At 39.5% G+C, this 24,651-nt stretch overlaps 1 protein-coding gene across 1 annotated transcript; it reads left to right on the top strand.

Moving 5' to 3' along the window:
• Positions 1–11,383: 11,383 nt before the first annotated feature.
• On the top strand, positions 11,384–22,760 carry LOC104644098 (pancreatic lipase-related protein 2). The gene is made up of 13 exons (XM_010313614.2): positions 11,384–11,470; positions 11,985–12,033; positions 12,851–13,005; positions 13,925–14,050; positions 15,612–15,746; positions 17,495–17,603; positions 18,209–18,325; positions 18,403–18,525; positions 19,390–19,508; positions 20,254–20,383; positions 20,667–20,778; positions 21,843–22,010; positions 22,697–22,760. Exons 1-13 carry the CDS (start codon positions 11,384–11,386, stop codon positions 22,758–22,760), a joined length of 1,494 nt encoding a protein of 497 aa, XP_010311916.2.
• The last annotated feature ends 1,891 nt before the right edge of the window (positions 22,761–24,651 follow it).

Below are 24,651 nucleotides of genomic sequence, written 5' to 3'. Positions count from 1 at the left end.
GTGCCACTTTTGCAATTCTAAAAATTAATTTGGTGGTTTTGTGAATAATAAATCATATTCTTACTTTCAAAGTAAGAATACAATACAATACAATCTTTCATTTTGTTTAATTTTAAGCTATTGATTTCAACAGCGTTCTGACAAAACAGAACAGCTCATAGGGGCTGATTACTTCTGCTACAAATGCGGTCCAGCTGATTAGGCCACTTAAAAATATGTATTTTCTCACCCAATCAGTTCAGATAAAAATAAAATATTACATTAATTTCTTCCTCTTGTGTTGTCCTGTTTTGCATTTTTGTCATATAATGTTTCTTGAATTAATTTTCATTCTTTGGTATAGTAAACATCAACACTGCACTTCTTTGCTAATACACGTATAGACAGAGCATGAGAGATTTATTTTTATGAGCTAAAGCAGCTCTGTGTTGGTAGCATATAGTCTTCCTCCTGTTTTCTTCTGTATTTAAAAATGAAAATTGTTACTTGTATGAAACCTTTGAATACTATCACTTTGTATTAATGGAGCCAGTCCGAAAAAATGTAAGGGTTTGGTATTTCACAAGACAACCTGCCTTTGTCAAAGACTGGAACAGGTAATTCTTTCATATCTTCACAACAAGGTAAGCCAGCTTTTTAGAAAATTTAGATTGCATCTTTAAACGTCAAGTGAGATGCATCATTTGATATGTTTGGCTGTCAGGTAGAGAGCTAACTTTTTTTTTTAAATCAAATGTGCTTCATTTGTCTAGGGTTTTTAAGGACATACTATGATTTGCATTCAGTCTTTTACATTATTTATATATTCTGCAACACTATGGGTGCTTCAGAATCACAATACAAATTTCATTTTATACTTCTTAAGCATTTGTTCACTACAAAAATTATGCCAAAAGGTGAATTACAAACAAAGCCATTACAAAGCATTCAGCCTCAGCCCCTTTCCTCTCTCATGACACTCTTTTGGCAATGGGTTAAGGTAAAGCAAACACACATCCAAACAAATTTCTCAAATCTTTTCTAGAAGAAGAGAACAGCAATAATAAGTAATCCAAAATACTGTCTGCTCCACTTACATCATCTGTATTTACTTTATATGTAACATCAGAAAAATAATTTTAGGAGTAACAGTATGCTTGTCATAAAGCGATATATGCAGGTACGCTAATGAGAAAACAAGGACCATTTTTATCAGAGTTCTCCATTAATGGGAATAAAATACTCTACTGCATAGCACAGCAGACTGTCTTCTTTCCAAAAAGCACAGTCTATCAAAAAGTCCTTCATAAATATTTCGAGCTCTGAACCAAAGCACAAGAATAATTAAAATTAATTGAGACCTCAATGTTCAGTTTAGGCAGCCACCTCTACCCACTTTTGATCTTATCTATTTTATTTATGTGACTATTCAGGTTTTTTCATGCTATCCTAGAATACATTGATAAAATCCTGAATGAACCACAAATTTGCGGGAAACAAACCTCCTACATCAGTTCATTCAAGAAGTCCTTTTGGTCCTTCAACTTTGTTAGGGATGAAGCTTGACAAGGATCTTGGACAGAAAGCCTCCCCAGTGTCTTCATGAAGCCCTCAAGACTATCTCGTGTCCGATTATATCATTTTATAGCCCGGTCACTTGGCAGCATCTTTCCTTATAGAAACTCCACAGGAATCTCCATAATTTTCTCCAGGAAAAAAATACATCAGGCTTTTTTTTGCTTCTCTAGATAATCTGCAGGATCTCTATTTCACATGTTCCCACATGATTTTATATAAGTTTTTGTTTCTCTCTTCAGATTTCTGTTGCTCCAAGAAAAGCTTATTCTTCTCTACATAGACGCATTTTGATAAGTTTTTGAGACTTCTCCCTTTACATTTAATTTAGGTTAGAGTCTTTATCTTTGGCATGCCAGAAGTGAGTGAATGATTACCATGGCTCAGTGCCTGAGAACACGCATCCTGAAGGTACTTCTGGTAGATCTGAGATCTGTTTTTAATTTTTTTCAGCCCACAGTTGTGTCGTATCAGTTACCAACCCACCTGTAAGATCAAATCGCCTGGAAGCAAGTCTGTTTTCCCAGTTAGTCTTGCCGGGGCATCGCCTCACTGCCTTCTCTTGCATTTCCTCCTGGATATTTTTATAGCGAAATTATTTACCTACAATTCCCTCACTCTCTTCCCTCAATGAAAATTACTGATTTTTCCTACAGCAGGCTCCAATTCTCAAATGTGTGTCTGTTATATAAAAGGTAAAGTAAAATCTTTGGAAATTGATTTTGCTGAGATTTGAATGCAGCCAGGGTATTCTGTGTAACCCCTGGATCTAACAGTTATGTTTGGCAGGCTCCTGGGACAGAAGCAAAAATTAAAATTTTTGTGCATTCCCAACATTTATTTGAGTTATTCTTCCAAAAGCAAAGTTGACTGGGGTTGGCGTTGCCACAGGGAGGGTAAACAATTGCTCATTGACCTATCAGCAAATCTACCTACATGGGTTATCTACAAAACTTGTGGCTCTTATTCTTGTTTTGTAGTAGCAAGGTGTCAGGGACTTCAAATAGTTTCCAAGCTGCTTTCTCTTTCCAATAATTAGGAAGCAGAAGTTGATAGCATGTCCAAATCTATTTTTATGGCATATTTCCAAGATAAAACAGAGCCAAGAATCTGTTCTTTAACTATCAAGGATCTAAAAACTTCCGGAAAGAACATGCATCATCACCAACCTTCGCACAAACAGAGCACGCCTACATCGCTGTGCTGCAGAAAAACATACCTCTCCTCCCAGCTACCGCAAGGTTGGATGGGGCAAGTGTCTTGCAACACTGGAAGCGTAAGCAGTATGTGAAAATACAGGCTGGCATTGGTGTCAGTCCTCTTTACATCCCATATTTTACTTCATTTTATTATACTAGGAAAGCTAGATGTTCAGAGTCCTGGATGGCTAACTTTGTTCTAAGCCACTGGTCTGCCTCCAAGCTGTTCAGAGACATTCTTTTATCATTCTAAACAGTCAAGATTTGCATTTGCCTTTCAATCTGCAAGGCAAACTCTACAGTTATTCCCTTTTATTTCAGCCACTTCTTTCAATAAAGTTTAATTTTCTAGTATGAATAGGAGATCAAGCATTCAGAATAATGGACTTCACCCTCTTCCCTTTAATTCTGCCCATTACTTATAAATAAAGCCTGGCTGTTCCTACTGACTCCTCTCTGTCTTTGGTTACTGTCATCATCTGCTCTAAAATTCTGCCCTAGTGTTATTTCCTTAAAATGATACTATGCTCCCTAAGTCTCCAGGTCACAAAACTAGAAGTTGGCGTTATCTTTGCTTGCTTTGACTGACTTAATTAGCAAACAGCATGTATTATGGAAGGTCATACATATTTATCACTTCCAAAATATTCCTTTTATTTCTGTTATGCAACACTGGAAATGATACACTAAGGCAAATTGGTTTTGCCTCTATTCAATATAAGATTTGTTCACTTTACCAGGATGAACACGTTGGAGTTAGACAATATAAATATCAAGAAAGTATTTTATTCATGACTTTGCCACTCAGAGACTAAAGGTAAGATTCTCCAAGAAGGTGAGTGGTCTTTGTAGGTATTAGCAAATCCATGGGGATGGAATACACAAAGATACTTCTAGATGACCTCCATCCAGGCTAAGAAATTAATTAACCATCTTCAATCTATAATTGAAATGAGAGAGAAAAATGTTGCTTTTACAATTTTATTCACTTACCTTTCTATGAAAGCCTTGGTAATTTATATATCGCTGCACTTGAAACACAGTTGCTGAGATTCCTTTGGAGAACATGATTCTCAGGGCATGTTTTGATTCTCTTTTTCTTACCTATGTGAAGGCCACTACTATCAGAATGAATTTATGTCCTTGACAATTCTCAGGCTGACATTTACAAAAACACCTGGATGTGTTCACTTGCGTATTGTCAGAGGCAACTGCAAAAGCCAGCCTTTTCTTATTGTCCATAAAAACCTACTGTTCCTCTCAGGACATAAAATCAGACCCAGAATATCTGACCATTCCTAAAAGAAGCTGAACCTCAAAAACCCTACAACATGGGCTAGAAATTCTTCTGCTATTCATTCCGCCTTGTCATATTGGCCTACATGAATTTAACCTGCACCACTGTGTATTCCCTCTGAAACACACCGACAGTGAAACTCTGTGTTGAAAATGTGTATGGTCCCCCTGTATCAGCCAGGTTATCAACATACAGAGCAGATCAAAATATGAAATAAAGAAGTTAGTAAACTTATATTCTTGTCAAATGCAGTTTTCAGCTATTGGTGTACATTTGTCCCAAGAGGTATTCTTGCAAGTGTGTGCTTCTGTTTCAATCTGTAACGGGAGGGGGCTCGCTGGCATTGTTTTAACACTTGCACACAAAGAACTAACTCTGTGGAAAGTACAGCAAAATATTTGAGCATATCCAGCAATCCTAGTCCCCTAAAAAAAAAAAAAAAAAAGAAAAAACAAACATTTCAAAGGGATCTGATTTTTCACACAACGATGTTCAGCAATTTCTGAAGATGTTTCATCATTAATAGAAGCACCAGTTTCACTGGCTACTTTCCATCTAACTTACATGCTGACATTTTGACAAATGGGACACATGACATTCCTTATCTCTTTTCCATGACTCCCCAATCTCATCCCTCCCCAGATTTACCTAATGAGCTACATTGTTCTGAGGAGATACAGGTCCCATAACTCCTGCCAAATTTCCGTAATTTCTTATTAGCTAGATCTGTTCTGCCTTATCTGAAATTCCATGTGTGTCTTCAGTGTAAGCAGCAATTAAATATGAGATCCAGTCACTGACTATCCACTGCTTCCTCCAGATTCCTCTGAGACTTTTTCTAATGATTACCATCACATACGGCTCTGGCTTACACCACTTTACCAACAAGAACTAGACACAGATCCAAACTTTCATCTAGGTGCTATGAACTACAAGGAGTGACAGACACACATGACTTGGTTTTTACAATGGCTAGCAGACTCAGTGCATTGTGTACAGCTCAGCATATGGAAAAACATATTTTTGGTGTTATTTCTGAAATTATATCTTCTTCCAGGCAATGTACGTATCTCAAGACCACAAACTGGCTTCTTATATGAACCATAGATTCAACCCAGGTTACTTCCTGCCCTTAGGCACTTGAATCATTCCTTGTATAAGGATGACAGTCGCTCTTATACAGTTGCCTGAACAGGTGATTATGGCAGCACCCATCCTGTAGATAGCCATGTAGTGACTTGAGGTCTTGCCCAGGAACTGAAAGACCTGGGTTGTGACATAGTTGTGACCCACAGCCTCCAGAGCACAGAAGAAAACCTGGGATTTACACCATGGGCAAGTCACAAAGCCATTACAGAGAAAAGGATGAATGACACGATTATCATCATTCTATCCTCCTCCTGACACAACTTTGAATGAAAGTGTCTGGGGTTTCTCTGCTCTAAGCTGATCACAATATTGTCAGTAGATGCCAGTTATATTCAGAGCATGCCAACTGATGAGAGCGCTTGGTACAGAGACACCTAAGCTGTGAATCCCATATGGCCTAAGAGGACATGAGTAGTCAAAATGGTGGTAGGTAGACGGAGCTTGAGTAACTTCACTAGAAAGAGCTAATAAATGCTCAGGCACCTATATTCTCCCTAAGTTGTAACAATTTTTTCTCACTCCCCCCTTTTCAAAAGAAGCTAGCCCGCTCTCTACAAAAAATATAAACAGGCTTGATTATATGAAAATGTACAAGGGTTTGCTTCACAGGGCATGTACTTCAGATAAAAAGCAGATAGCTGGTGACTTCCAGAGGATGACACAGAGCAGCAAAATTAAGCTCCTGTTCTGAACTTCCCCACAGAGGAGGCTCGGCCCATTGCCTGTAGCAGGAGAGTACAATAACCAGCCAACTCAGGTAAGCATTTCATGTTGACTGTTATGAACGTTACATACAATAAATCCTCTGAGGGCTAAAATGGTCTCATCTGGCTTTTCTTCAAACCCATAACAAAACTTTAAGAGGTGAAAATTTTGATGAATTAGATATGACAAAAGACAAGAAAAGGCAACATCTGTTATATCCAGCAATAAGGGTATCACTCTTACAAAGGTTCTCACTCACCCACACAAACCCTATAATTAGACACCGTGTGGGCAGGTCCGCACCCACCGTCGTGGGACTGATTCCAAGTGAAAAGAGCTGGTAGCAACCAGGATTTGACAGGGAGCTGGCTGAACGGAGCTTGCAAAGCAGCAACCCTTTCTGCACTCGGAGTGGTAAGTGGTTGGAAACTTGGTAGGGTTTTTGGGCAAGCGTCCTTACTAACTGCTGGTTGGGGTTGGAGGACCGTAAGGACTCCTGCTTAAAGAGAGACAGGCTGAACGGTATGGTCTGAGTCAACAGGCGACCCTGAGGAGACCCTGGCAGCAGCTACAAGGCTTGAAACTTTTCAATTCCAGGAAATTCCAGTAGGAGATGAGAATTTCTTGGCTGTGATAATGTAATGCAGCTAGGAAAACAGGGTGGATTCGGTGGGGTTAAGGTAATTTAAGACAGACTACATCCCTATGTTTTTAAAGGAAAAACAAAATGATGGTATTTGCACATGGAATCTGGATTACTTTTTTTAAAGGGAAAATGCATGAGAACACAAAAAACAGCTGAAATAAAAAGGAGAATAAATTAGGCTACATAATTAAGCATTATTAGGAGCACTGCAAATTTAAAGGGAGAATGAAAGTGGGGAAGAATTACAGAGCTGTTATGTGGAAGAATGCGGCAAATGAGACTTTCTTGGTAAACTACGCTTTACAGAGAAACTTGAACTAGTCATCAGCAAGGGTTATTCTGCACTTCAGAAATGGCAAAAGGCAAATAGTGTTCGTCTTAGACTTGACTAAATTTAACAGTAGCCTAATCACAAAGATGAACAGTGAAGATCCTCCTGGAAAGAGAGACAATGGCCGGATGGTGGCTACGAGTCAGCTGAAGGCTCCCTAGTTGGCACAGAATTGGCTCAGCCACCTCCCAAAACTGAATCATGTTTGTTGGGGTTTTTTTATGATGCTTGTAGTCAGATCAAATTATCATAATTGTCTCTGTAAATATAAACATATGAATACCAGTGCAGGGTCAAGGTGAGAACCCTATTATTTAGGAAATCGGAGCAGATACTGCACAAAGTCCTGAAATGGGAAGCCAAGGACTTGATATTTAATAAGTTTTCTTCACTATTATCCTGCAATTTATTTAAATTGTTCACTGTTTCTAAACAACTGACCTTAAAAGCCCAAATCTTACTGCATCTTCCAATGATGAAGAAATATATGTAGAACTTTGCACACTTACTAACCTTTTATTGGAACGCTTCCCACATCAAATGCCTCAAGAAAAGAATTTACATCACTGAGTCATTATTGCAGGTTAATGCCCTAGTCCTCTGTCTCACATTCAGTTTAAGATGTCAGCAGATACTCAGAAAACTGTATTACCCAGACCAGACAACAGCTCTGCCTTGGTTATTGTTTCATATTGGGTGGTTTGGAAGGAGGAAATCTACAAATTTACACTTCATACTCCTAGGCTAAAAAGTCCTCTCTTCACTTCTCACTCTGCATTCCCTCTTTTCCATTCTCATCTAAGAACCACCTTCTCCATTTTCTCAATATCCCATTTGAACTGTGCATGCAGCACCCATGAAATCTCTGTACTCTTTAAACAATACCCCCACCTATATAATGAATGCAATATATGTAGTGAAAATACTATTCTCCCATCTGTATACGTGGATACAAAGACTAACAAGTTCTTTGGCACTTCAAAAGTCACTAGTAATACAATAGCAAGACTTCAAAGGCCTTTTCAATTACTGCTTCCTCAGATGTTCCCCTCCATTCTGTATGATATGCAGTGTGATAGTATTTACTTTTCCAAAAAAATAAAATATAATTCAACATTCATGACCTGTATTTTTTATTTTCTAATCCTTAGTCTAGATGTGAGTATTTTTTCAGTAATGAGTTCATGTCCAGCAATACCAGTGTTGAAAGTTGGCATGCAGTGTAATGCCAGGAATTGATTTCTCTAAAGCCCTAATCAGTGATGATCCACCACGATCAGTGAGGATCCATCACGATCAGTGAGTAACTACAGGCTCAAAAACCACAGCTAAAAACATGATCACAGCTTGATCATGATGTGATGTGATGGTGCACAGCAGCAAGAACTGTATTTGCAAATCCAGAAGTTATCTTCTAGTTCTTTGCCATTATAGTCTGAGATGCCGTAATTATTCAATTTTTAATCTACTTAATCCATGCATTTAATTTTAATCTACTTAACTGTTGTAATAGTGCATGTATATAATTTTAATTTCTCAACCAAAATATCAAGTAGCAGAGCAGATCTTATTGAAATCCAAGTATCATGAGACTTATAATGCTGATAAGAGTGCCATGTTAGTTTGTCATGTCATGTAACTGAATTACACAATCTTTTAACATTTTTTCACAATTTTTCTTTCATGACTGAGTATCCTGTGGAAAGTTACATTATTCTGCCTCAGGCTGATATTGGACCAAGACTCCACAGGTCTGAAATTCCTTAGGTCATTCATCCTATCTTTTTTACCTGTTAGCGTATCAGATTTCTTCAAACCACGTGTCTTTGGGATTTTCTTAATAACCAATAACTTAATGAAAAATTGTCAATAGATTTTTTTTTTGTAGCTTTTTTCTTTAAGACTCTCAGCTATGAGTTACTAAAATCCATTTTAAAATATGTAGTTCCAGCAGCTGTTCTACAGGAGATCTATTGTCTGAACAGAATATCATCATGAATACTTTTTTTCTGGTGCGAACATCATCAGCTGGTTTTGGTAAACAGAGAAGAAAAATGTAAACATTTCACTTCAGCTGCATCATTGCCTTTTGCTCCATTTTATCTAGTAATGGACCAAAAACCATTGCAGCTTTTTAATTCTTCCATACATTAAATATTGCTTCTTAATTCTATTGGCCATAAACGTACATGTTGGCATTGCTGTTTTCCTCATGAAATCTGTCTGATTTCTAGCTATTTATTCCCAGTTACCAATATTCCCCTTTTTTGTCCTCTTGTATTCTTCCAGTTTCTTTCACTTTACCAAGGTGGCCTGTAGGATTTTAATAGCTTTTCTATTACTTTTTCCTCAGTGTAAAGCTACCCAATCTTCATTAAAGAAAACAGTGGCCATTTTGTATCCTGTTACTGCTCACCAGGGAAAGCGATAAGAAGGTTGATAAGAGAATGGTGAGTAAAATTCTTAGCAATGAGATAAATAACGTATCTTGGTTTAAATTTAAAAACAAAACAAAAAATCTATATACTGCAGTAAGATTATGAGGTTCAAAATGCTGATAACTAAAATGCCTGAGATTTGGGCTTGCTTCTCTTGAATAGACTGTGTGTGCGTGTTTGTGCGCATGTCCTGAGGAAGGTGTGTGGGTACATGTATGGGACTGAAAAATACACTGTTGACAGTCATTATGCAGACTTTCTCATATCTCACAAACCATCCACTAGTGGCCCATGAATTACAGGTTGGGCAACAGTGTCCAGAAGGTGACTTGGTGTCCTATTGTGAAGGACAACTACCACTCCAGTGTAGGTTTAATACATTATGATGTCAGTCTGTGAATATTTGCTATTTATTATTTTTTTTCCCCAAGCTGCTGAACAGCAATTTGGAGATATTTAGTGCTGGATTTGCTTCAGAAGTGCATGCCCTCTGTCCACTGAGTATAACAATTGAGCTCGGTGTTCAGCAGCCTTCCTGCCAGCAATACTGGCTGGGCTGAGATCACATTCACAAACAAGTCATTCCAGTTCCTCTTGTTCAGCTCTAAGCCTCTTAAATGCCCAGTGAAAGAATTTTCCCCCATTAAGTTGCACGCTGCCTCAACTCTTTTTACAAAGACATCATTTCTTGACCTCTTTGCAATCTTTTGGTGATCAGGTTAACACAGACCAATGTAGAAAACCTACCCACAAAAAAATTATCTCCTGTCCAAACTATCCCCCTCACAGTAACAGAATGAATCAACCTTTTCTCACACACACACACACACACACAGAGGTTTTCTGCATCTTCTATTACTTACATGTTCATTTTCATTTTCTGCCTTCAAAGGAAGAACTTCTGAAAAGAAACTTTTGATCACTCTTATTTGGCAACAACCTCCCACATTTTCTAAAATCATTATTCATAAGCCGCCTTTCTGATTTTGGATCTGCAAAGAAATTATACTGTCTCTCCTGCCGTAGTGTTCCCAAGAGAGACCATCCGTGCCCTGAGTCTGAGAGCTCTCCATTAAATTTAAGCAAATCCCACTGAGCTCTCCAATTCATTTGATGAGCCACATCTTCTGTGATTTTCCTGCATTGCCATCAGATTCTCATCACGATGATGGGTACTTCTTGAGAGATATTCCTGCTGAACAGAGGTGCTCCTTCTGGCTAACAGCTAGGACCTCTCTGTTCTTGACTGCCACCAACTGCTTAGAACAACTCCTGACTCCTTTCCCTTCTAATCTTACTGACTGCCAGACTTCCTCTCCACTTTCCACTCTCCCTGAGCAGCTAGTTTTCTTCTCTATTGACTTCATCAGTGGATTTATTAGAACTGGAAATAGAATTGTATTTCCAAGGAAATTTTGTGATTCCTCTCAGCTCTGCACTTCGCAGCTCCAGCTCACTGCTTAGATATTCAGCCTTGCTTCTCTGCCCTACCACATAAACAATGAGCTATTACCACACAGGGACATTGGAGCTGATTAGAGTGCTCAGAGACACACTCTCTGCACTCTGACCCATCCCATTTGGCTTCATTAGGAAATCACGTCATTACAGCCAAGTAAACTGACTTCCACCAAAAAAATCACTTAGGTCCATCACCTACACCTCTCCTGTCTGACATTTCACACACGCACTTCAAGGACAAATTCTGTGAAATTCCCAGTTGTTTCTTCTTTGTTTCTGAGAGCACTAGGTAGCATCAATGACCTTTGGAGCCTTGTTTTTCTAGCTTTTTCACGTTGCCAAATCTCTAAAAATATCCCTTGGAGACAGTTTCCCACATAGCAAGGTTTATACTAACTGAATTTACCATTTTTTCTTAATTACCTCTAACAATCTATATCAGTGGCCAAGGGTGACAGCTCACATTTTTTACTTTACAAGAAAAGCAATATGTGGAAAATGGGAGGTGGGTGCCATAGCAAACACTAGAAGAAGAAGAAATTGAGAACAGCGAATGAGGCAAATGGGAGGGGAGGAGAATGGTGAAACACATGGAACCTCGCCATGGGAAAGCCAAGCAAGGAAAGCGCAGAGGAAAGGAATCTGAATAAAGTCAGGGATACAAAGGTGCAGAACTGCAAAGAGCCCTGGGTAAAAGCAGCACAAACAGCCTGAAGATGCTGTCAAGCATACAGACTTTCCCGAGTTACAGGTGTCACTGACTGTTCTACCACACCTCCCACCTATGTCCTCACAGCTGGCAAAAATCAGGACCTTGTGATCCAGTTCACTCCCTCAGCAACCTGCACGCAGTATTGGCTGTGCAAGAAATGCAACGAACAGCACAAGTGAGTGGAGGGGAAGGATCACCCCCCTCATCCTGCTGGCAACACTCCTCCCAGGGCAGCCCAGGGTGCCACTGGCTGCCCTTGCTGCAAGGGCACGTTGCTGGCTCAGGGTCGAGTTTGTGTCCGTCAGGACCTCCAGGTCTTTCTTTTTTCTGCAAAGCTGCTTTCCAGCTGATGGGTCCCCAGGGTGCACCAACCAGTGTATGAGGTTATTGCTCTTCAGGGGCAGGGCTCTGTGTTTCTCTTTGTATTACATTCTTTCAAAAAGGACAAATCACTCTAAATAAAATGCTTAACCTGTATATTCAATGTTTTAGGTGATTGGAATGTGGATTATTGCATTTTATCTCCTTGGCACAGTAGCAGGTGAGACACTGTATCTATGAAAACTACCACTAGAAGGTGAATTCAGGTGAAATAATATATAGGAGATGACTGGTATTTTCCTGTACATCGAAGTTATGGTATGATTTGTGTGTCATTGTATGACAATGTCGATTACTGTGCATAGAACTAATGCTAAAAGACTCTGCTCTGTTTAAATTTTATTATTAAGAACACAAGAGACATAACTCTGTGCTGAAAATTCACAAAGAAATTCAGAGTCACATGTCCTACTTCTATCAAGAGAGTGTACAGGCTGTCTTTACATGACACGTATACAAAGAACCGCTCACCAACAGGGTGCTTAGCACAACAGACAGTGCTAAGACATAAAAGTTGAGCATAAGTGAGCAAGAGACACATTTGATGTAGAAAAAGCTACTATATTGAAAGAAATGATCATTTCATTCACAGTACAAGGTTACTGCGTAGATATCTTTCATTCTTACAAGCAGGGATACAATGCTTTGGAGTAGGACGCATGCAGGAGCAATTCTAACAAGCACTTCTTAAAAGATTTTTTTTTTTTTTTTTAAATTGAATGAATCCTTTACGAGCCTAGAAAATGGTGTCAAAACACTCTCTGGGTCTTTACTTGATTTATCCTCAAATTATTTAGTTCCCCTTGTGTTACCTGCTTCAGGAAATATCCATAAAGGAAACAAGAATGAATCTCAGTTTCAAAATGAATCATAAAATGAATTCCTTAGTTTTCTGTTCTTCACACCCTTGTAGTCTGAAATACATCATCGAGCATAAGTAAGTCCGAAAGATAAACAAGTTGTTTCTTCTACTCTAGGTAAAGAAGTTTGCTACTCTAGGCTTGGCTGTTTTACAGATGACCCACCCTGGTCTGGGGTACCAGGGAGACTTCTGACAGGTTTGCCTGACTCTCCAGAACATATGAACATCAGCTTCTCTCTCTACACCAGAGAAACAGGAAATAACTCACAGGTGACATTTATTTTTAACATCAAGAACTGACTAAACCTACAAATATTTGTTAACTTGTTAAAAAGTCTACATAACTATTCATAGGCAAACAAATCAGAATAAGAAGATAGTTTGAAGGTACGTCAATGAAGGAACATTGAAGTTATTTGGGTAAAGCATAAAAAAAAAAAAAAAAAAAAAAAAGTTGTGAAGGAACTGTAAGACACGGCAGCTTTCCTGGCATTTTTCTGCACAAGGATATGGGTTCTGGCAGACTACTTAGGTGTCTGAGGAGGAAAGCTGAGGAATCTTTCAAATAAATTTCTGAGTATTCAGATAGGAGAGCAAATACTGCTGTCTAACAGGGAAGCTGAGCTAGGAAGATATTGTGACTTTTAAAAAAGTTGGAAGACTGATTTTATGCAATTTCCAAACCCACTTTCCACCTTTAAATTTGAGTGATTTTATGTTCTTACCTGCTTCTCTGCATTCTGAAAATAAGACAGAACTACTCCAGTTGGTTATGCCCTGAACTACTGAGCAGAGCAATGTGGAGGAACCCGTAAGATCAGGGGCTGAGACCACATCACTTCAGCAAATGCTTTTGAAGCTGCTAAATCCCTTTCAGGCTCCCAAACATAGTGTCCCTGAGCTGTACAGGAATGTTTAGGATTCCTCTGGCATGAACTATATGATGCCATCACTGCCACATCACTTGCAGACATCATTGCTTACAGCAACCCCGGTTGCTATGCTGAGAATCTAACTCAGGGTCTCTAAGAATGAGAACTTATACCTGTAATAAACTTTTACAATCTGAAGAGCAGGAATATGTGAGCACACAAGACATGTTCACAGCAGCAGGTTACTCAGCTGACTATTTTTAAATGTTTGAAAGTATGAATAGATAAAACATTTTTTTTTTTTTCCCCACACACAGGTGATCTCAGCGATAAACTCCTCAACCATCCAAAACTCCCATTTTTCCTCAAGTAGGAAAACCTCCTTCATCATTCATGGATTTGGCAGCACTGGGAAAAAAGGCTGGGTGGTAGAAATGTGCTTGGTATGAGAGAGTATCCTCTGATTTCCATCAACAGTTGTAACTACAATCTGTCAGTATCCTTTAGGTCCTAATGGTCACTTTCCATATTGCAATGCATTAGTTAGTAGCAGATACCAACCAAAAAGAAAGTTTCACAAAAGCCAAAACATTCTCACTGTGGAAGATGCAGAATAGTCAAGGCATCTTGGTCATCTCTGACATTATGCTTCCCTAGAGAATTTCCATCCCCAAACCCTACAGATCAGATCAAAGCAACAAACTGATCACAGATGTCCCCAGCCTCTGTACCAGTCTCGGGACATCGCATTAGACACACCAATTCACTCCTTCTCCCATTAGGAGCAATCGAACTGTCCTTCAGCTAAATGGCCTTCCTGAATTGTAAAGCTCAAGTTTCAATCTACAAACACTCTTCTAGTTCACCACCATTCAGTCCTTTAATTTTAAAAAGAAAAAAAAAAAGGGGGGGGGGGGTAAAAAAGCAAACACACACACCCCCCTCCCCTTTTTTAAAATTATTATTATAGAGTGCAGTGAAAAAAAAGATTTCCAATATGAAATGTGGAAGCTACCACAAAACAGAGCTTGTGCACTCTGGCCAGCAGAGCATACTGTGTCACTGACAGCCTTGGCTCTGATGGACAAGCAAAATCTACTCTAGTTTCTGCTTCTTCCACACCAGCAGGGAAAAGGAGAAGCTAGAAGGAGATGACCACTGAATACTAAATCACAGATGTGCATTATTATTTTTGTTCATAAATCTATGAAAACTTTTAATCTAGAATATTAAATTTCCAATTTTTTTTTCAGTTGAAAAGAATCAACAATCTATCTGTCTCTCCATGCTACAAACTGTGTTTATGGTGCCTACAGGAGAGGAGGGAATCCAGGATTCAATGCACTATCACTTCCAGTTTCTGCTTTCCTTGCCATCCACTTTCAGCTGTTTACCATAGTTTAATTTTTGTTTCCACTCCTTGCTCTTTCTCAACCCTTAACTAATCCTTAGCCACAGAAAGCTATAGCTGCAGACTTTGGTATATGATTCTTCCAGCAGAAAAATCACTGATCTCTGCAAGAGGGTGACCAGTACCAAAGTGACCAATGCATTAGCTTTCTTTGCTGAAACAGAAACTTTCTACTCTGCTCCAAACCTCTCCAGTCTGGCATGTCTTTCTCAGCTTTAAAGATACTTGGTAAATAAGTCTACTTCCTATATTATGCCATTAAACTACCAACATCCCAAAGTCACAGATTGCATATAGCAGCTACTGTGCAGTTGTGTGACTTTTCCAAATTATTTCAAATACATATACAAATGGCTTATAAAGTAAAATATTTTTATTACCGTTTTTTCATAATTGGTACTTTTTGGATTAATGGCTTTTTATATTCTGTTTTGTAAGAAAAGATGTGTTTCAGTGTGATATAGTTGAAGAGTCCTGTTTAGTAAAGAACGAGAAATGCCATTATTACATTACCTTTTACTGTCTATTCTAAGTTGAATCTCTGTTTATTATTTTGTTTCCTTAAATACTTTGTTTTGTGTTTCCCACATCAGTTGTTACTGGAAGTGGAAAATATCAACTGCATTGCTGTCGATTGGCAAGATGGTGCAAAAGGCACCTACGTCAGTGCAGTGAACAACATCCGCGTGATTGGGGCTGAGGTTGCTTATTTCATAACAACTTTACAGGTAAAAGACACAGCTTTACCATCTACAATTCTTAAGTGGACGTAGTGGGGTTATGCTGCTGCTGCAACTTTGAACCTTGTCCAGCATGGTCAGCCAGTGCTTCAGGAAGAGCTGTACAATGCACGCAGCTGAGACCAGCTAATTATATTAATTATCAACTCTGTAAGGACTTCTCACAGCCACAAAAGACACAAATTAAGCTAACGTGGTTGAAAAAGCAATGCCAATTAATTAAAGACCAGTAGATGGCAACGTTTCCATATGATGATGTAGGTAGCAGGCATTCGATGGAAATGAGGCAAGGCCTACAAGTTCAGTGCTTACAAGAGTTTTGCCAGCATTATATTCATGTGCTAGAAGAAAATTAGTATCTCGGCTTAGCACCACTGAAGCAAGCTGGTTTCACTCAATAATACCATATTTGCTGTCTACAGGCACAATAAACCATCCAGTTACCTTTTAGTCGTGAACTTCATGTTCCTGAAGGCAATTGTTCATATTTACACGCACAGTGCAGAACTAACTGCTCAGTTGCAAAGTTTAAGAGCATCAGCATTTCCCACTGCCTTCAGAAAGACCCATGAGTAGTTAGTACTGCTGAAAATCAGACCCCTGCCTGACTACAGACTTTGATCCTGGTCAGTAGGTGTTCATCTTAAAGTGCTGCAAGAGGTACTTCAGAGCCCACAAGGCAAAATGCCAACTTTGCCAGCACCTGAGTATCAAAGAACACTTCCCCAGAATCTGCTGGGGTACAATCTACTGTTTCTACCTAGGAAACTCATACCTAGCCTCACGAATTTGCTTCTGTGTCCATCTTCTTTGTGTACAAATCCCAGGTCACTTGAAGATCGGTTCAGTTTCTCATTGGATATCTCCATTACTGCACCATTTGCAGTCCAGGCCCCTCTTTCCTCTGTTACAGAAACGCATAAATGATCCTTAGACTTTCTTTTCTTTTCCCCAATTTACAAACTTCTGGAGTTTGACTTTAGGAAAATGGAAGTACTGCAGTAAAATGTCTTCAGAGGAATCTGCTGTCTAAAAATAAAAGTAGACAGGCCAATACTAAAGATCTGCTTTTATTTCGGTACACGCATTACAAAACAAAACCAAACTTAGTGTAAAAAACTCAAGCAATTAGCAACTACAAAACCAAGCAAATCCTTGGATGAAAGGTGTCCCCTGTGTGCAGCCTACACGCTGATTAATCTCCATTTGCACCTTCAACACGTGTAATATCTCAGCAGCGCAGGGCTTGTACAGATGACGCTTGGCAAAGAGGAGGAGGAATGTTGCCCCACCTAAGCTTGTCAGTGGAAATATTATTGAGTGATATGATCACGTATTCTAAGCAGACACATGGAGAACAGACATGTGATAAAAGAGGGCTCCATAATAGAGTAAATAAAGAAAAAATATGATCATTTTGATGGAAGATGAAATTAGGAGCTGATCCAAATGAGAAAGAAGGTTTTTATTTTGTCACCAAGGGTAATTGAATATGGTAACCATATACCAACCCTACAACAATGAATCCATCATCACTAGGCATTTAAAATTCTAGATTGGATAATTTTCTATCAAGTCAGTGTAATTTAAATAATTAACTCAAGGAACTCACACCCTGTTTACTATGCAGGAAGTCAGCCTAGATGTTCCCAAAAGACCATAATATAAGACAGCCTCTTTGCTTGCTATTTAAAGCCTGTGTTCTTGTCTCCCATCACCACCACCTTAACGATCAGAAAATCTTCAGACACTCCCCTTGCGAAATCCATTTAATTGGCCACAGTCTGGGAGCACACGCTGCAGGAGAGGCGGGAAGAAGGATCCGAGACATCGGACGGATAACAGGTAGGATGCTCACTGAGATGCCGAGCTAACAGAGCATGTTTCTAAAGGAAAGAAACCTGCAACGCACTGGTCTGTAGACTGGAATTAAATTATCGGCAGTGCTGGAGACACCCAGCGTAAGAGCTGGCAAAATTTATTCTTCTCAGAAACAAGGGTAGTTATTAGCTCTTCATTCTCTACTTAGGGTTAAAAACTCTTTAGTGGAAGACCAAACATAGTATGTTTGTAACATTACTGTCATTCACTGGGTTACGTCAAGCCATACACAATGGCAAAGCAAGAATCCTTAGTTTTTCCTATTCATAAAGGTTTACAGGCCAGGAAAAGGCTCACAGATAATAAAATACCTCCTTCATAGTAATACGAGGCCATTACATAGTCTATTGGAAAGTATTTTACTTCTGTTGGAGTAAGTTTGCAGAAAGATTCACAAGACCATATTATTGCACAATTTTTTCAGTTTAGCTTAGAATTCACATCATTATTATTCAACACACCTTGTGCAATACTGAATATCTGATGTTGTAATTTGGCAAAAGATATATTAACATATGCAACACCTCTCTCTCTCTCCCTCCCTCAACCAATAAATGGGGGGGGGTTAGGCTTAGACCCTGCTGGGCCCTATTTTGAAGGTACTCCTCCTGAGGTGAGATTGGATCCAACAGATGCAAACTTTGTTGATGTTATTCACAGTAATGCTGCTCACTTTCCTGCCATAGGTAAGTGTTCATGTGCAAGTAAACGCTTGCAGGGATGTGCATGTCACTAAGACACTGACATCACCTATTTATCTCAGGGTTTGGAATATATAACACCACCGGTCACCTGGACTTTTACCCAAATGGAGGAACCGTGATGCCTGGATGCACTTCTTTAACTCCAGAGATGAAACAAAGTGATTTTGAAGTTATCATTGCAGGTAAACACACATTCCCAGCATGCATAGTACTTTATTTTTGTTCAGTCCTGAAACGTGAACTGTGAAAGTAACTGTCCATTTGGGAGAAAACAGCAAAACAAAATTGATTTTTGTCTATTTACTCCTAAATTAGAAACGGAAATAAGAAACGATAAAGGCTGGATCAGAACAGTGCTCCCCAGGCATAAAGCTACACTAAAACAGAGGTCTAAGTTTTGCTTCTGTAAGTTTAAATTGGACCTGCAGAGCACAAAAAGGCAGGGAACAATCAGTCTGCAAGTCCAACAACCCCAGCAGGAGGTTCTCCAGGCTGAGATCAGCCAGCATCATGACCAAACCTGCAGCACGACACCACCACCTTTGGTTTCTTGCAGATGCTGCAAAGAGCATCCAACACCCATAATGCATGGATGAGGCAAGAGCACTCAGGGTTTCCAGGGACCGTACATGCATTGCCTCTCTACCTGAGACCTCCCTCTCCTCACAGGCTTTGGAGAGGCTGGTGGATTCTCCTTGCTCTATTAAGCCTTTTAAAACTGTAATTAATGTCATCTTGCTATGACGTCTCACATATACGTATATATACGTGGCTGTCTTCCTAAAATGGACAATTACACCATAGCAGACCAATGCATCTCACTTCAAATCTTGGGGTAACTGGCACACAGTTCACCAGATAAAACACAGGCAAACCAGTAACTTCTACTGCAACTAGAAATCTGTAAATTCAGATGAAAAGTTATTACAAGACCACGCTGTTGTTCTGTTCCATGCCTCAGCTGTTTCCACGGTGAGGCAAGTGCAACTCTTGTGCAGGAGAGCAGGACCTTATTTCACAGATGCTCATAAACTTTGTTCCAACAGACGCTACAATCATTGGGGGGTGCCATCACTCACGCAGCCATGAGTTTTATTTTGAAAGTATCCTCTATCCCACTGGATACCTGGGATATCCCTGTGAAATGTACGAATCCTTTCAGTCAGTAAGTATATCAGCCCAGGAATGGGTGAGCTGTAAAGAAAAAAGTCCAGGTCCCTGTACTCATGATAAGTCCCACTATGTGCACAGAGCACTTGGATGCTGGTGGATGTGCTCTTATGGTGTGGTGAGGCACCATAGCTTCATCAACTATTCCACTCTGGAAAATGAATCCTGAAGCACACAGATGATATCACCAAATAGGGAAGAAAAAAAAAATTAAACCCTGTACAATTCTCACTCTAAACCTTTATGCAAAGGGTGGGTAGGCTAGATGTAGCTACCCTACTAATTCCTGACTGGAAGAAGAGAGATTTGGAGCCTCCAAAATCATTAACTTCTCTGATCTACACTTGCCACTGATTAGAGCACCTAAATAAATACACTTATGAATGATGTTCCTTTTTTTTCCTCCATGTTGTGTTGCAAAGTGACTGCAGGCAAGTTCCCTTCCACTGGTTTATATTTTGTCCTAGACTCTAGCAGAAAAATATTTGAACTAGGGAATTTTAGACATCATTCACACAGGTATTAAACCTGCTCATTCTACACCTGCTTGGTGTGCACAGGTGCAGAAGCCGTTACCTGAAACAAGTTTATCAGGTTTTGGTGGTAAGATGTGACTACAGCACTGCCACAGCTTTGCAAGATCAGAACAGCATCTTGAGTCTTAATTTTGTCAGACCTAGGATGAAAAAAAAAAAAAAAAAAAAAACTCCTCATTGACTGATGCTCTTATTTTCCCCTAGGGAGATTGCTTCCCATGTTCCCAGGAGGGATGTCCAATGATGGGGCACTATGCTGACAGATTCCCAGCTAAATTGAAGAGGGTAAACCAAAAGTATTTTTTAAATACAGCAGCAGACCCACCTTTTGCTAGTAAGTGGAGGAGGTTTGTTAGAGTTGATCATACATTTGAAAAGTGATTGCCTTGACATGATTTATAACCATGCACTTCTGTTGCCTCTATAAACAAGTGCTAACAGCTCTGACAAAAAAATGCTACATTAGTTATTGAAATTCAAGCTCACAGAGTCTTTCATTTGATAACACAAATGAATTCTAGTTAGGAAAAAAAAAACCAAAACTTTCCAGTAAACTAGCATTTTTAGATCTCTCGTATCAATGACAATCTAGTTTTATTTTGCTTTTCGTTATGCAGCTTGGAGACAAAAAGTATTTATCAAACTGTCTGGTGTAAAGAAAATGAGGGGGGACATAAACCTCATTTTCCATGACACAGAAGGGAACACAAAAGAATACGAAATTGCCAGGTAAGATAAATTAATACTTCCCTATAGAATTTAATGCTGCTAACCTTGATCTATACAATTTCCCCATGTTTAAGCAGTGCAAACACTTATTCTGTGTTGCATACATTCTACTTAACATCAGATATGAAAAAAATTATTCCACAGATAAGACTTATGAGGGCAGAAGGATGGTTGCAAAAAAGGAAATGGAATTCATTTCCTTTTCATGAATTATGTGACTTTACAATAAATTAGAAATAGAGTTTGACAGAAGTACTGTGTTTCTCTGGATTGCTCTTAAAAAAAAAAGTTTACACCTCTGGAATGCACATAATTCAGAGCGCTCAGCTGTTACATACGTGCATTAGCACCACCACTCCCACACTAGCATGGCGTCACACATGTCAGCATACTCACCGCACATGCTGATGAGACTCTCTGCTCTGCCAGTGACTTGCTATATGACCTCATGCAAGGCAATCCTGTACCTGAACTTATAAAATTTGCAAAGTGGATACCTCCTTCCTCCCTAGGATATAATAAAAGCCATCACCACTGTATAAATGGCACATTTATATGGTCTGGCCAGTGGGCTTCATTCACAGCTCATATCATCTCCCACTGACTAGCAAAATAGCAGCTCCCACTGTCTTCTGTGCCTGCTCTGAAACAAGCGCTTCCACGCATCCTCCCACCAGCCTCTCTGCACGTGCAGACCAAAGCCCCACAGAAGTTCCCAGCTCATCTATAAAATCCTCCCCAAATACCTCGCCCGGAGCTCTCCCTGCAGCGACACCTGCAACTCTCGGCACGCTTGGGTGCTGGAGGCAGCCCCAGCCTTACCCTCATTCTGTCTCCTGCCACAGGCACGTTTAAAGTTTTCAGTGTTGTTTTTCACCCTCTCCCTGTTCAGGGCAGAACAGCTCACAATCTTGGCCCAGCATCGTCTGCTGTTGCAAAGAACAGCAAAAGTGCAAATTTCTGTTGTAACAAAGGGGGAAACCCAAATCTTGTGGGGAACGTGATTTAGTTCAGTAATTTCTAAACTGCTCAGCTTAGCATTGCTGTCTTCATTCTATTTGCAGTGGAGTCCTCTCTCAAGACCAAGTTTATACAAAATATCTTGATGTTGAAATAAACCCAAAAAATACCAAAAAAATTGAATTTCTCTGGAATAAAACCATATTTACTCTGCTCTGGGCAAGACTGGGAGCAGAAACAGTCAATATAATTCATGGAGAAGATGGACATAGGTAAGTATATCTCTTTTACATGTCTAAAGGAATGGAAAAGGAGTGCAAAAACTCTGGGAGACAGGATTGAAAAATGGTCTTAAATTGGACACATGGTTTGCAATCAACGATATGAATTTCAGTAATGACAAGGACAAGATATTGCCCTTTGGCCAGAAAAATCAAATGTTCGAGTACAAACCAGGGAATAAGTGTCTGGAAAGGAATACAGCAGTGAATAATTTGAAATAATAATATTGGTTAGATATTAGGGAAAAAAAAATCTTCCTTATAGTTTGGTATCGGCATGGATTATTTACTACTACTACTTCTACTGTGAGCTCCTAAAAAAAAGCTGCAAAGCTTTGATTGGGGCAATCTAGTTAAGCTCCTAGCCTAAATAATGGAGCTTAACAAGATGCCTTTCTGACTTTTTCTCTAGAGCTCTATATTTGTGAATCTAGAGATTAATTTTCTTCATGCATTAAAACTCATATTTTACAGTTGGTCCCCAAAAGAAGAAAATTCACCTTGTAACTGTTAATGTGCAGTGCTAATATTCTGTACAGCAGGTTTTTAGGAAGGTTTAAGTGTGATTATGGATCAAACTAACAACCTTCAAGGTGACAGCTGACAATGTTTAATTTTATTTTTGGGGAAAAAAAGATAAATAAATCTTGATTCAAGTTTGGGTTTTTTTTCGCCAGGTCAACTTTTTGTGGCCGTGGAACTGTGACATATGGAGTTCCCCAGTTACTTACACCTTGCTAGAGGTCACCGATTACAACTGTTCTGTACATGGCAGCTGAGCAAACCATCAGTCCTGTGCATGGGAATGTTGGTACACAAGGCTATTAAAGGAAAAAAACAAACTGCCTGTTGCTTCCTTTATTTTTTTTCAGTTCTTTGCAAACACACTTCATGTTTTTCATGTTTGAACCAAGTTTATTGTGCTTGTAACTATGGAGGCAACTGGAAATCATATATGCTAAAATCCATTTATAACGCTGCACGGTCTTACTCTACCAACGCCTCAAGGTAAGAACTGTTTCCCACCAGATTGATAATCTAATATATCTTGATATATAATCAAACACTCCCGAGGCAGCACATCACCTCAGCACACCCCTGTGGCTGGGAACGATCCCAAACGCCTCCTTTCCGAAGCTATTGCTCAAGGCTTTCCAACCCCACACAAGAGCACTGCCCCCAGAAGACACTCTGGGATGAGGCAGGAACAGAACAAGACCAAGATATTTCTTCATCAGGTCAGAACAGCCCTTTATACACTGCACCTTCATCGAAGCAACAGATGAAGACAAACCTCAAGCGTTCCCCACTTTGGAAGAAACTAAACAGCTGAATCACAGCGTCTGGCTACTTGTTTAATTTCAAACATGTACCTTTGCTGTGGTCGCTGACATTGCTGGAGAGAAACTCTGACTTTGAATAACTCTAGGCTTTGCAAAACCTGAGATTGACTATTTCAATTTAAAATGAACACTACTACTCTGCAAAGCATGGCACGAGTTAGCTATCTGGAGCTTTAAGAGACCAAGGCAGCAGATATTTTTCTACGTATAATAAGCAAACTCTAAGCTGATGAATAGGAAGAGTTAATCATTTATTCACACCCATTTCCCCATGTTTGATAAATTATGTACAAGCACTTGGGCAGATAAACTTCTAAGAAATAGTAGAATACAGTATTAAGAACACATTTATAGTGAATATAAATATCTGATTTTTTTTTTTTTTTAAAAGAACAGTATTGTATCCTTGACTAAATGCTAACCAGCCTGTATGAAACTAAAAGCATAATTAAAGACAAATCTGAGGTTCAGCCAAGAGATACCTGCAGTCCCATGTACTGCAGGTCCCCTGGGGACTTGACAGGTGGCAAGGGAAGCGTGAGCAATGCCGGGAAGCACTGCGCCGTGTCCCAGGAGAGAGCCATGGCATCCTGCAGTGCCAGAATTCCAGTCCTCTCCTCTGCCTGCTTTCTATTCCAGACTACAGCTTCTTCAGGACTGCAGAAATATAGCTGGGCCTTTATTTATCATTTTCTTTCTCAAAAGTCATCTGTCTTCCAACGGCCCCTGACTGTGAGGCCAGAAGGACCAGAACAGCTCCTCCAGGCACAGAGACCAGCCTGCATCGTACTGAGGGACATCCATCCCAGCTATACCCCTCCTTCCCAAAGCAGAAGCAAGCAGCTGAAAGCCCTCTGGCCATGGTCTAAAGAATTGTCTAGTTATTCAGTTCACTCAGTGTTATTACTGTGTTGAATAGCTATGATAAAATCCTAACTCAAATCTTTTCCACCAGCTCTTAAATGGGAAAGACTGTTCCCCCCTCATTTTGAACAAGCATTAAAACTTATCAGTGTACTAGGGCATGTTCCAGTTCTCCTGTATCGCTGATAGGAACATATTTACAAACTAAAATGTTAGTTCAATTAAGGACAGGAGCACAGAACTCTAAACTAGCATCAAAAGTGATATCTTAGAAAAATTGAAAACCACTACTACTTAAAGAAATAAACCCCACTAAGATGGATGACAGCAGTATAATACCTGTACACACAGGTGGTACCCATTTGATCATTCCCAGAGGTGGAGATTAGGGAAGGTCAGCTCTGCAAAGATAAGCTGCCACAGCC

This window comes from Balearica regulorum, chromosome 7 (assembly GCF_011004875.1).
Source record: "Balearica regulorum gibbericeps isolate bBalReg1 chromosome 7, bBalReg1.pri, whole genome shotgun sequence".
NCBI classification, from domain to species: domain Eukaryota; kingdom Metazoa; phylum Chordata; class Aves; order Gruiformes; family Gruidae; genus Balearica; species Balearica regulorum.
The sequence above is the reverse complement of the archived record's forward strand: the minus strand, read 5'-3'. Positions and strand labels throughout refer to the sequence as shown.